This window comes from Chenopodium quinoa, unplaced genomic scaffold, assembly GCF_001683475.1.
Source record: "Chenopodium quinoa cultivar QQ74 unplaced genomic scaffold, ASM168347v1, whole genome shotgun sequence".
In the NCBI taxonomy this organism is placed as follows: domain Eukaryota; kingdom Viridiplantae; phylum Streptophyta; class Magnoliopsida; order Caryophyllales; family Amaranthaceae; genus Chenopodium; species Chenopodium quinoa.
The window spans coordinates 410,622-423,870 of NW_018744693.1; the positions used below are offsets into that span (position 1 = coordinate 410,622).

Consider the following 13,249-nt stretch of genomic DNA (forward strand, 5'->3'; position numbering starts at 1 on the left):
TATTAGACGTAAAGTTAGCTTGATATAGTGAGCATATATTCTTATACCACGTAGATCAACCAAAAAAAGTGAACAATTTATAAAATTTATCCTTAATGTCATAACAAGTTATGTTTATGTGAAAATCAGTAAAATTTACTCAAAATTGGTTAAAATTAACCTACAACTAGCCAATCTACAACAAAATTACATCTCAATGTACCCAACCTTTTTGTGAAAAACAATCTTCTAAAAATTTATTTGACAACTTAAAATCTTACAAGGCATTTAGTACGTGGGAAAAGAAATTTGGAAAATAGGGCCAATAATGTTTAATCAAGGTTGAACAATATCCCAAGCAACATTCACCAAAATTCACCACCTAATTCAACAAGGAACCTCGTTGAATAATACGAAGTATCCACCTATGATTTACTCAGGGGTCTTTATAATTAGTGAATTATCATTTTGCACTGATTACTCAGTCTACCACTTCAATTCTTCAAACTCTAGAAATATTTTTTTTGACCCAATTGAATTTAGTAGTTAAAAAGAAGACTTCGATAGTAGAGAGGTTTCTAGAAATTCAGTGAAAACCGGGAAATTGGAGATGGGAGGAAGAACAAACGAGAAGAAAAAGAAAAAGAAAATGAGAGTGAAGGCGACAAAGACATGAAGTCAGAGAAGCAGAGGAGAGATTGATGACCAGGATTTCAAGAGAGAAAAACGTCATGATGACGGCTGTGTACAATGATGATTATTTATTGGCCAGCTGAAGCTTTTACAATGGCTTCAACGGGAATTCAGAGTATGCTGTCAGTGGAGAGTGAGAGTACTAACTTTTAAAAGAAAAAAAAGAAAATAGTAAACAGGAAAAGAAGGGAACTAAACTTCACCATGAGATTGTAATAAGTTGTTCATTATTTCCAAAGTGCATATTATTTTAGAACACTATTCAGTAATCAGTAGTATGCCAAAACTTTGACAACTAAAGGCCTCTTCCTCTTATGTTTTATGAATGTCATCTATAACAGAAATCATATGTGTATATAATACAGAGTACTATCTAACCTGCTGCAGACAGAACTACTGAAGCGATACGCCTTTGAAGTCTTTGTCAGTGAGATTTCGTACTTTCTGATTGACATAGTCATAGAACTTGCGTACAATGAAACCAGGGCATTCTTTACGGTCAGGCACTGGCTTGTGAAGAGGCACAAGATGTATCACACACTCATGCATCACGGAGATAGCAGGGACTTCATCAAGGTGACAACTGTAGAAAAGCTCCCTTGCATCATTCGATTCCCATGTTCCACCTCCCGTTTTCTGGATCTCTTCAGGGCGAAAAAATCGTTGTGCTCTAACCATTAAATCCTCTCCATCAATTTGGAAAATGTCCTAGAGATTAAAAAATAAAAATAAAAATAAAAATAATAAAATTCAATTCTAAAGCATGCAGGCATGCAGCTACTAATTCTACAGTGAACCAAACTGCCAGAGGGGACATGGTCAACATTAACATCTAGCTAACCATATACTCCTTGATATACTAGATATAGAGATAATCCATCAATCAAACAAATACAACATGCAAAGCAATATTGTAGAAATACTAACTTTTTTCCACCAAAACATGGGGAAAATCACTTAGCATTGCAAGGTTATACACTTATACTAGTTAGTTTACACTGAGGCCTTGTTTGGTTACACTTTACTAATGGTGGAAATAGAAATTCATGGGAAGTGAGTATATGGATAGTTGTTTGGTTGACATCTATCATCTATGTGGGAAGTTGAATTTCCTTGGTAAATGGAAATTCCTCCAAAACATGGGAAGTTAATTCCCCCACTTCACCTTGGTCAATCAAAATTCCCTCATGTATTTTTGTATAAAATTACAATTTTACCCTTGCAAAATTGGAAAAGGCGGGATACTTTTTTCACTTTCCCTCCTCTTCTGCTAAAAAGTGGCCCTATTATCTTTTTTCCAATTAACCATAGCAATTTCCCTTCAATTGTAGAAAGAGAAAGAGCTCAACCCTTTGGTTCATCTCCTTCACTCCTTGTAATCAACAGGTAACAACAATTATATTTTTTAAAATTTTTAATTTTTAAATTCCTCTCCTCCTTTTCCTTGTCATAAATACATGCAATTTTATTACTTAAAATGGTGTCTTTTTTTTTTTTTTTTTTAGGTTAAAATGTTACTCACTTGTTAATAATTTGTGATTAATTGGTTTTGCATAGTTATCTCTCCTCTTGTGATATTACCATACAGATGGCCTTGAAATATCAGAATATATAAAGCATAAAGGTAAAAAAAAGAAGGATCTACACATACACATCTACACTTAATTGAATGAAAGTATACCAATAGGCAATAGTCCAACAATAGTGAAACCTCATTGCTAGCAAGGCTTAGAAGCTATAAATGTAATCATGTATTTGGTTTCCCTAGACCCGGCATTCTTTACATTGGTAAGGAGAACACTCAAAGAATGTAAAATACTACCACTACCCCCTTTTGTTTGCCCCAATTTCCTTTATGTTTGTCTCTATGAGTTTGAGACTTTGCCCCGTGCTATAAATGGTACAGGGACCACCAGTTTCCTCTCACATTCACACTACATTGGTCCCACCAAACTTTTTACTCCTCTAATTTCACCCAACCAAGATTTTGAAAAGTAACAAAACCCAATGAGTCTAACAAAAGAGGGATGGAGCGAGAATGCTCCAGTAACTTAATAACAGCCCAAACCCACCTGACATTGCTGCTTGATGATGTGTTAACTGATTTGTCTAAAGTTGAAAAGATAATCCAGCGCATTTTACTTAGAGAAAATGAGATAACATGGATGAGCATAAATAGGGGCACTTTCTCAGAAACATCACACGGCAAAGAACCTACACAAGGTCATTAAGAAACTGCTAGAGTAATTGGCCACTTGAATAAACTTCCAGCAAATATAGTCCAAATCCGTATGACCTTGAAAAACAAATATTTATAGGAAATCCAATGAATTGAAGGCAACCACAAGTCCTACTAGGCTACTACTGAAGTAGAAAACAATAATGGTATTTTACAGCCTTAAAGGTCTCTTATTCATTAACACTTTCTATACCAAGAACATTTATCCTAGTGCTCTCACACAGGATGAGCAACCAAGATTTCCCCCCCCCCCCCCTGTCTAAAACTAATAACATGCTCTGTGCACTATCAAACCAGTTATCATCCTATACAGAAAGAGTTCAATATATATTTGTATCTGAAATGAAAGGTAACATGCCAAAGACCAAGAAACAAGGTATGCCTACCTTTATGATTGTAACAGAAGGCTTGACTTTCCCCTCCTCTGGTGTCACAAGTATACTATCCTCCTGCATACAAAAGCCATTTGTTGATAACACAGTTTTATAAAAAGGGAACAGAGTTGTTCAAACAAAATCCTTCGTTTGGATGTTAGGTTGAAAAGGGGGAAAGAAGAAATAGAAGAAAAAAAACCAAATATTACCCTCTTAGAATGGATTAAATCCTACCAAAGTTATGTAAAATGCAAAGAAACTTGCCTCTGCAAGACTCAATAGGAGTGCGCGTGAAATGCAAAGAAGCCTGTGTTCCTAATCTCTAAAGTCTAAAGGACGAGATCAAAGATGAAAGAGAAAAGATAGAATGATATGCCCTTCACACTGCTATAATTGCTCCTCATGATATAACTTTTCATCTATGCTATTCCGACACTTAATTCCACATACAAAATACTTGCTCTTTACAAATAAAATTCCTTGACAAACATGATTTTCAACCTTAAGATTCAGCACACTATCAATTTATCCCTTGAAACTGAATAATATAGCTTTATATTTCTTCACATCCCTCAACCTCAACAATATCAGCTATCCTTTACAATCTATATTTCCATTACCAAATCTAACTAATTGGGATGTCAATCCTTCACAAATCCATGATATCCCAAATATTGCACTAACAAAGCAGCAATAGAAAAGCAAAAAAGTGGCTGAAATATAGAGAACTACAAGTATAATTTGCAAGTTATGTGTTGAAAGCAGACAGTAAAAAGTAATCATATTTCTGAAAAATCAATTGAATATCCCATTATCCAACCAAAATTCAAGCAATAAACCCTAGATTCTAAACTCAAACAACAAACCCAGATTATAAAATCAAACAATAAACCTAAATAAGGGGGCAAAACAACAATCCAAATAAATAAATTAACCTAAAAGTATGAGAAACGAAAGAAGAACTTACAAGTTGAAAACGATTTCCATCAAATTCAAAAGCCCTATAATGTTTTTTTCTCTGAACCCCATCATCAGAAACCCTAATTACCGCGCCAATTGGCTGAGCACCATCATCGTCTTCGGAATCATCTTGGTCACAGTCACTGTAATTTCTGGATTGTTCATCAATTGTGGGTTCTACGATTTCATTGAGGAGCTTCGTCTTCTTGATTTCAGCACTGTAATTGTCGTCTTCATGCTTCTCTAATGCCTTGCTTGCCACCATTTTCGTTCCCTTTTTCTACAGAAAATAGGGTTTTACCCGCCAAATACTCGGAGGAAGATTATAAGTACGACAAGTACAGGACTTCATCATTTCACTATCTATTTGACAGATCGGCTGTTAAAATAAACCCGACCCGTTAAACCTAACCTGATCGAGTAAATTGACTCGTGACCCGATTATTTAAGACGGGAATTTTGGAATAAATAAATAAAAAGGTAAGATGAAAGGCCGTAGTGAATTGACACTTCTCATAGATTTAACCAGTCCAACTCCACAGGTCGACGCTTGAGAGTAGAGGGGGACGAGTTTCAACTGTAACACCCGGGTTATTTACTTATTGAATTTAATAAATGAGCAAAAAAAATTTGCTCATTTATTAGATGAGCAAAAGTTAATGAGTAAATAACCCGAGTGAATGAACAAAATTTAATGAGTAAATAACCTGGGTGTAACAGTGGCGGAGCCAGAAATTTTAAACCGGGGGGACAATTAGACATTGTATAATTTGAAAAACATCTTGGGGAAAAGTAGTGCTCAAACGAATCGATGACACAAATAGCTATTAAATAGTTAAAGTTTTACAACAAAAAAAATAGTAAAAAAAAAATAAAATCGATGATAAACCAACTCTTGTTCAAGAAATATTTGCTTATTGCACGGGTTCAAAATTGTTGAAGGTTTCGAACATAAGATAGTATAGCTAATCAAATGCAATAACCGTAATTTGAGAGGTTCGTTCATGCAAAATTATACGGAGTACTTCGTATTTAAAGAATTACTTTTGTATACGTACATCTGGGGTCACTTTAATCAAAATTAGGGTCACTTTTACAATTTTTTAGGTAACTTTTATCAATAAAGCATAAATAGTTCGTAACTTTAATTTATGTCAGGGTAACTTTTGTTCATATGAGCAAGGGTGAAGCTACATGGGGGGCGGGTGGAGGCCCGGCCCCATGGACCAATTTCGTGCCCTTTAATCTTAACTATTGGCCCCTATAAGTTTTTCGAATAAATATTATCTCCGTTTCATATTATTTACAATGATTTGACATAAAGTAGAGAGAAAAAATGTCTAATTGTTGCAAATAATATGAAACAGATGTGCTTGTCAAAAAAAAAAAATGAAACAGATGTACTCCCTCCATGCTTTTAATAAGTGTTACAATTTGACCAAACACGCCGAGGCACAAGTTTGACCATAAATTTATGTAATTATATATTAGTAAAATTATAGAAAAGTTGATATTATGAAAGTATATATTTTAACGAATCTAACGATGTATTATACAATGACATTTGATCTTTATATATAGGTAAATTAATCAAATCAAAACCATTATGTGAATAGTGAAAACACTTATTAAAACACGGAGGGAGTAGTAATATTTTTGTTAAAACTTAAGTTGTATTTAACGATTGCCGCAGTGATTTGAATCCCATTGTTTGGGGTTTTAATTAGATCATAGGATCAAGCCCGTTTTCACATTAATTTTTAATTAAAGTTTTAGTCGGCCCCTATACCTTTAAAATCCTGACTTCGCCCCTGCATATAAAGGTAACTTTTGCTCATTTTAGAGTAAGGCCCTGTTTTCTTCACCTTAATTATGCTGAACTGAAATTATTTTTACTGAACTGAACTTAATTTTACTGAACTGAAATTATTTTTACTGAACTTAAATTATTTTTACTGATTTTCTATTATAATTCTTCTTTAAGAAAACTGAATTTTACTGAACTGAACTTTTTTTTACTGAACTGAAATTATTTTTACTTAATATTATTTTTTTAAGGTGAAGAGAACATGGCCTAACTTTATCACGGATGTACAATATATTATTGTACATTCGATTTATTTAAAAGTTTGCTATATTTTAAAACATTTAAATAGATATAATTGTTAAGAAAATATGGAAGGATATATATTGTCTTGCTCATAAAATAATATAAGAATTTTTTTTTTAAAAAAAAAAAAGGGTGAAATGCTACAAAAAGAAACGAGCATTACTCCTCTAAACAGTAAAAACAGCCTCATTCCACTAACCAAGATGACAAACACATCCTCCTCATTCAACCAGTGCTGAATGGGGTCGACAAGGCTCCAAAGGAAATACTTCAACCCCTTCACTATCTTCGTTCATATGTTATGCTATTGCACACAATTAAATTTTTAAGCTATTATTTTTTTAAAGTTGGGGGACAGTTGCCCCCCTTGTACCCTGCTAGCTCTGTCACTAGTGTACAATACACTCGGATGTATATAACAAATTTTATAGAAGAGGGGTAAGAAAATTCCTCTACTTTCAAGCATTTTGTAGTTAATGGAACTTGAACTTGTGACCTCAAAGTCACAAGGTAAATTCCCTATCAAGCTTGGTTATATTGGCAAAATATTACTCCTATGAAAATTTTATACGCATTAGTTCTTGTACTTGAAAAATACACGTCCATAAGACTTGGATAAGATACCATTCAATAATCAAATTAATAATCAATTTCAATTACTTTCTTTCAAAAAATCAATTTCAATTACAATAAATTCATACATTAACGAGACTCATCATCATTGCCAACATTTACAATAGATCTACGTTTAGCATATCGGTGGCCTCCTTCGGCAATCATCTAGATTCGTTAAAAGAAGATAAAGTTGGGAAGACGTATTTAATTGCATCATTAAATTAAGTATACTACTTTTATAAACAAAACCAAATAGTCATCAACTAGCAAAAGTAAAAGCTCTATAATAAAACACGTGTCATTACGAAAGCCTAACTCTGCGGTCTAAATTGGTAGGTGACGTAATTATTATTACACAAATAATTTCTCTAAATTGCTATAAACCACAAAAATATCTATTTTCCACAATTATTTTCTGTTTAAGGACAAAATATATTGGCCTTGTTTGACAAATGGCTGTTGACGGTTGACTGTTGGCTGGTTCACTTGGCTTGTTTGACTAGCTGGAATGTTTGGCTGTTTATAATGACTTTTGAAATTGGCTGTTTAAACTGACTATTTATAAAAGTGTTTGGTAAATTAATTATTGGTTATTGGCTGTTTATTAGATAATTTGTGAGTCAACAAGCCAAAAACCAACAAAAAAAGCTACTCAAAGCAGCTTTTTCATTTTGGCTTAAAAGCCAGCTTTTTCGCTGACTAAAAAGCCAATTACCAAACACATTTTTTGACTGTTTAACCACCTTAAAAAGTCAAAAGTCAAAAGCTAACCAAAAACCCATTAAAAACCAATTATCAAACATGGCCATTGAATAAATAAATAATTAATTACTTAAATAAATATCCTCTCTTTTACATTTCCTCAAGAATCTCGTTCATTTTCTCTCTCCTAAGAATTCTCAAATCTTCCTCCAATTTAGCAGCAAACCAGGTTCCTCTCTCTTACTCCTATCTCTTTGTAAATATAATATATAGTTTTGGATAATTATAAACTTTAGTTTTGGATATTTAGATTGATTACTGGATAATAAATATAATTATTTTCTGTATGTTTTGCTGTAAATATTGCTGGGGTTGAGTGTTCTCAAAGAAAAGGTCAAGAATTTGAGCTACCCATTTCTTGATTTGGGTTTTTTTTAGCTTGATTAAGTTAATGGGTTTTGTGGGTATTTGATTATTTTTGCTATTTAGGGTTGTATGCTGTAATTTAGAGCTTTGATTTGTTTAGCTTCATAAATTTGTTTGAACTTTATTAATTGTTTAGGTTTTATTGGTCAAGAATTGAAATTATAAGGTGAATTGAGCTTAATTTGGTGAATAATCATTACGCATAGATTAGATTTTACAAAGGGTAAGGGAGAAGAGGGGAATTTGTGATTAGTAAGCTGATTAAGTAAGTTCTTGATTGGTGAAGATGGTTGAGGCAATTGCAACTGCATCTCTTCTTGGCTACCAGTACGGCGGCTGGGGTTTGAGGGATGCTAGTTATAGGAGAAAATCTATTGAGAATGCCCGGTTTCCGGTGGCGAGGTTCATAGGGGGAAAGATAGCTCTGAATCAATGTTTATGCAAGAAGAGAGTTGAGAGGGTAGATATGAGGTCAAAGGGATCCATTGTAGCCCTTGCAATGGAGTTGGCGAAAGAGGCTTATGCCTTTAAGGAAAAGGATCGAATACCACGAACTTGGAATGATAGAATTGAAGTTGAGACTGATTTAAAAACAAGAATGTGGCCTCCGAATAATAAGGCTGATAATCCGTCTTTGCATAATCCTTTGCTTCGGCTTGAAAGGATGGGTTGTGGGTGGCTAGGTGCTATATTTGAGTGGGAAGGGGTTATAATTGATGATAATCCTGATCTTGAGAAGCAGGCTTGGCTAGCTCTTTCTGAAGAGGAAGGAAAGACACCTCCCCCGACTTTTCTTCTTAAAAGGATAGAAGGGATGAAAAATGAACAAGCAATTTCTGAAGTCCTCTGCTGGTCTAGAGATTCAGCTGAATTGCGAAGGTTGGCTTCTAGGAAAGAAGAGATATATCAACGATTACAAGGTGGTATATATAGTTTGAGATCTGGGTCTCGGGAATTCGTGGATGTGCTCATGGCATACGAGATTCCAATGGCACTTGTTTCTACCCGTCCAAGAAAAACACTGGAGGCTGCAATTGGAGATATTGAACTTGAAGGGGTGTTTAGTGTGATTGTGGCTGCTGAGGATGTTCATAGGGGTAAGCCTGATCCTGAGATGTTCATATATGCAGCACAAAGTCTGAAGTTTATACCAGAGAGGTGCATTGTCTTTGGGAATTCAAACCTGACTGTGGAGGCAGCCCATGATGCTCGAATGAAGTGTGTTGCTGTTGCTAGCAAGCATCCTGTTTATGAGCTTGGAGCTGCGGATTTGGTTGTCAGACATTTAGACGAGCTTTCAGTTGTGGATCTGAAAAACCTCGCTGCTGTAGAATCGCCTGAATTTCAGGAGCCGGAGTTGGAGATGGAGGAAGAAATCGAGGAAGACAGGCATTCATCCAGGCCAACTGGAGTGGACGATATATTCTGGTAGCACACTCAAAATGTACAGCATGTTGTCATCTATTTGTTGGTAAAAATATTGGTTTCTTATCCTTTTGTATATAAAATTAGGACAAAAAATAGAATTTAGGGGTGGTCTGCATTGGACTACCTTTGTTACCTTGTGTATGTGGATTATGTTCAATATACGAGTTGTTACTTCAATTGCCTATAGTATTCAAGTTTGATCTACTTCATGAATTTGTATTTTTTATTTTCTAAATATATCTTTAGAAGAAACATATTTTTATGTAATGCTTCATCAAACATTCAAACAATAGAAATCTGATAGCTTTGATATACTCTATTCCATTTGTTCCATTGAGTTTCTGAAGCTTTAACTTCATGTCGAAAATTATGATAAATCAACTGCAATGAAGCTTCAATAGCTAAGTGATATAACTTTGACGGTACTAACATTCTCATAGAGTCATAGCTTCATATAGAAATGTCTGTCCTTGTTTTGATGTGAAACATATGTTCGATTATAGGATGATTGTCTATAATATGCTGTCAATATTTATGCCATTTATAAATTTGTTGAAGTACAAGGTATATAGGTAGAAATATGTCAACTGCTCAGAAGATAAACTAGTTGGGAGAGACTGATCCTAGTAGAAGATATGAAGCCAATGAGATTGTTAAAAGTAATAGAAATGCTCAGCTTCAGGTCTTTGCCAGTGATCGACCCGATGCCCAGGAGTATACTTCAGGAGGCAAAGCCCTGCCATTGCTCATATAATTCTGCGGAACTCCACATACATCGGACACATCAATATGCTGGTAGTGATGGCGGCGATTGTTCTGGTAACATTGATTTTGAGCAGCAACTTCATTCTCCTCTTCGCATATAGGTAAACGATCAAAAGATGCATTCATAAAAGTAGCAGCCATAATAACTACAGGACCAGAGGCAATAAGGGCACCCACCACTCCCCCACCTACGACCTGCCCCTGTGGGCCTGCCAAGTAAACTGTTAGACCTGTGAGACCTGGTGGTGCAACTGGTGGTGGAAGTATGGATCCGAGAAGAGAGAGAATCTCAAATCGACCATGGAGAGTTACAATGGCATTAGGGCCTTGTGATGAAGGGTGCCTTAGAGTAACATTGGTTACATACCCTGTACCACTTAGTATGCAAACTCCTTTCTGCTTCTTCCTAGCAAAAGTGATCAGGCTTTCATTGACATCACAACCCGAGCTTACCTCCATAGCATGTGCACATAGTGTGTTAGGGCTCTCCCTCGTGATGATAATTGGCGGTTTAGGCTTGTTCTTGGACCCAGCAGGCCTGCCACGAGGCCTCCGGATGGGCTCTCCGTCAGCTGGTTGGGCTGTCAGGGGCACCGCTTTTGGTACCTTCGAAGGGATGAGGAGTCCTCTTGAATCCATCCCTGGTTTCTGGTGGCTTTGGTCTTTGACACCATTTGATTCAACTGCATGTACAGTCATGTCGATGCTTCCTGCCATGCAGATGATTTTGAACTCTGCTATAAAGGTATTACAACAAAGTAAAATGGATGATCTGGAGAAGTTTAATGTTGGGGGGTTTAAGTACAGAAATTATGGGATAAATTAAGCAATAGGAAACTCGAAAAAACCGAAAAGAATGATCAAAGATTAGGAGAGAATTAAGTTTCACCAAACTTGTAGATTGTCTTTTTTATATCTTGGTTATACCTGCAAGAGATTCTCATGTCAATTGTGTTTTCTCATTAACTTAACTTTTTTTACGTTTAGTTGGTACCACCATAAATCACATAGTACGCCTATAATATCACAATATCAGTCCAAATACTTCATGTAGCATCACCAAAATCATTGTAACAACTGTATTGTGGTCTGTTCAATCTGCTAGTAATTAATTATAATTCCATATCATTACAGTACAAAAGTGATTTCTGTGAGTCTGTGACATATCTAAAAGGGATTAAAGAGTGAATCTGTAGATGAATATTAAAAATGCAGAGTGCAGATGGATTCACAAAGAAATTTCAGACTGTAGTGTGGGCTGTTCGAAAATGAATATTACTCGTGTGGGCTCGATTGTGACTGTGTTTCAGATAATCAAACATCTGAAGGATTCCAGTTCTTGGTGTATTTGATGCTACTGTCAACTTTCTCTGTTAAGACAAATCACAATACTCCGTAACATATAGTTGTGATTGATGAATTTGAGCATCATAGACCTTTGTTGCTTTGAACACATTTAGCTGATGCCATTTGTAAGGCTCTATCGCGGCTGCCTGGATCAAAGTGAGTCTGTTTAAAGGGCTTGTTGGGAAAATACAAGTTTGATTACTAGGTTTAGAACTTTAGATACTGCCATTGGTAAGGTTGCTTTGAACATGCACCTACTCGAGCACATGGCATCACCATATGTATCAGCTCATATTGTGTTTGGGCGCACACTGACTGCTCCATGGAGCTGGGTATTTGGGTGTATGATAATTGATAAGTCGTATAAGCTTGGAATGAGTCAATGAACCTAGTCCTCAATTGAACATGTCTTAGTTCCTTCATTGATTTGTTTTACACTTCTAAATGACAACTCTTATCGTTTTGAGAAGTTTTATCGTTTGACTTTTTGAGCACATGAACTTTTCTTCTACGACTCTACGTCCTCCATGATGTAAGCCTATATCTTAGTTTTGGACTATGACCTGAGTAATTTACGAGTAGTATTATCATAGACGCAAATGGCATGTAATATTACACAAATGAGTTTTTACTTCAAAGGATCAAATTTGATGGTGGCATTTTAATTAAATCAACAATGATTTATTAATGTTGGCTTTAAATATTACATATATACAAAATTAATCCTAATTTTTAATAAATATACTTAGTTCTATTCAACATTCAAGCCAAAACTAAAGTTTATCTTGAAATTTTATCAACAATTCGGACATCGCCCGGACACAAAACTAGATGTAACCTCATTGTAGTTTACTGGACCTGGCAAATGAGTCATTCTGGTTGGGTCTGCCCGATCTGGGTCGGGTTATTTTCGGGTTATGTCATTTTGGGTTAGCTAACATTCGGGTTGGGTATGGGTCAAGTCGATTCGAGTTTTAGGTATGACTCGGGTTGGGTATCGGGTCAAGTTCAGGTCGGGTCAATTTTGGGTCGGATATGTTCGGGTTGGGTCAATTTCAGGTCATTTATGTTCGGGTTGTTTCATTTGTGGATCAAGCTCAAATCAATAATTTTATACGAAGTATATATTTTGTTATGTTATAATAAAAACTACGAAGTACTATTTAGTTTATGAGCTTAGCTATGGTTGAAGATGAACAATTTGAGTTAATTTTGGCACAAGAAATTTTTAGTTCAATTGTAAGGTAATTTTAGTTCGGGACATTTCGAGTATTGGGTCTTTTCGGGTATTGGGTCTGTTTGGGTCAACAAACACTTTAGGTCAATTTCGGATCGGGTCAGTTTAGGTGTCAAGTCAATATAGGGTCAACTTTATTTTTGGGTCGAGTCGGGTCAATTTCGAATTTCAGATTACTTTCAAGTCAATGTTTTTGGGTCAATTTCAAATCATAAATCGGGTATTCGGGTCGGGTTACAGATCAGGATTGTCATTTCTATCGTTTAGACAAGAGAGTGTAGTGTGAAAATCGTCATTGAATAATATTTGTACAAATGTGACCTTCTCCCGTGTCCACTCTCAATCGTTCATGTAAATTCTTAAATGGACCTGGT

At 35.4% G+C, this 13,249-nt stretch overlaps 3 protein-coding genes across 4 annotated transcripts; 1 reads left to right on the forward strand and 2 right to left on the reverse strand.

Annotated features, from left to right (window-relative positions):
- Positions 1-877: 877 nt before the first annotated feature.
- LOC110702429 lies at positions 878-4,598 on the reverse strand. Its single transcript, XM_021880131.1, has 3 exons — positions 4,253-4,598; positions 3,298-3,360; positions 878-1,380 (listed from the first exon to the last, which is right to left on the reverse strand). Exons 1-3 carry the CDS (start codon positions 4,508-4,510, stop codon positions 1,066-1,068), a joined length of 636 nt encoding a protein of 211 aa, XP_021735823.1. The 5' UTR covers positions 4,511-4,598; the 3' UTR covers positions 878-1,065.
- A 3,203-nt stretch (positions 4,599-7,801) lies between these two features.
- LOC110702430 (5-amino-6-(5-phospho-D-ribitylamino)uracil phosphatase, chloroplastic-like) lies at positions 7,802-9,798 on the forward strand. Of its 2 annotated transcripts, none has more exons than XM_021880132.1 (2): positions 7,802-7,901; positions 8,235-9,798. In XM_021880132.1, exon 2 carries the CDS (start codon positions 8,385-8,387, stop codon positions 9,528-9,530), a length of 1,146 nt encoding a protein of 381 aa, XP_021735824.1. In that variant the 5' UTR covers positions 7,802-7,901; positions 8,235-8,384; the 3' UTR covers positions 9,531-9,798. The 2 variants fall into 2 exon arrangements, with proteins under 2 accessions (XP_021735824.1, XP_021735825.1); XM_021880133.1 differs by having other exon boundaries at positions 8,385-9,798.
- A 248-nt stretch (positions 9,799-10,046) lies between these two features.
- On the reverse strand, positions 10,047-11,965 carry LOC110702431 (AT-hook motif nuclear-localized protein 16-like). The gene has a single exon (XM_021880134.1). It carries the CDS (start codon positions 11,006-11,008, stop codon positions 10,205-10,207), a length of 804 nt encoding a protein of 267 aa, XP_021735826.1. The 5' UTR covers positions 11,009-11,965; the 3' UTR covers positions 10,047-10,204.
- Between the last annotated feature and the right edge of the window lie 1,284 nt (positions 11,966-13,249).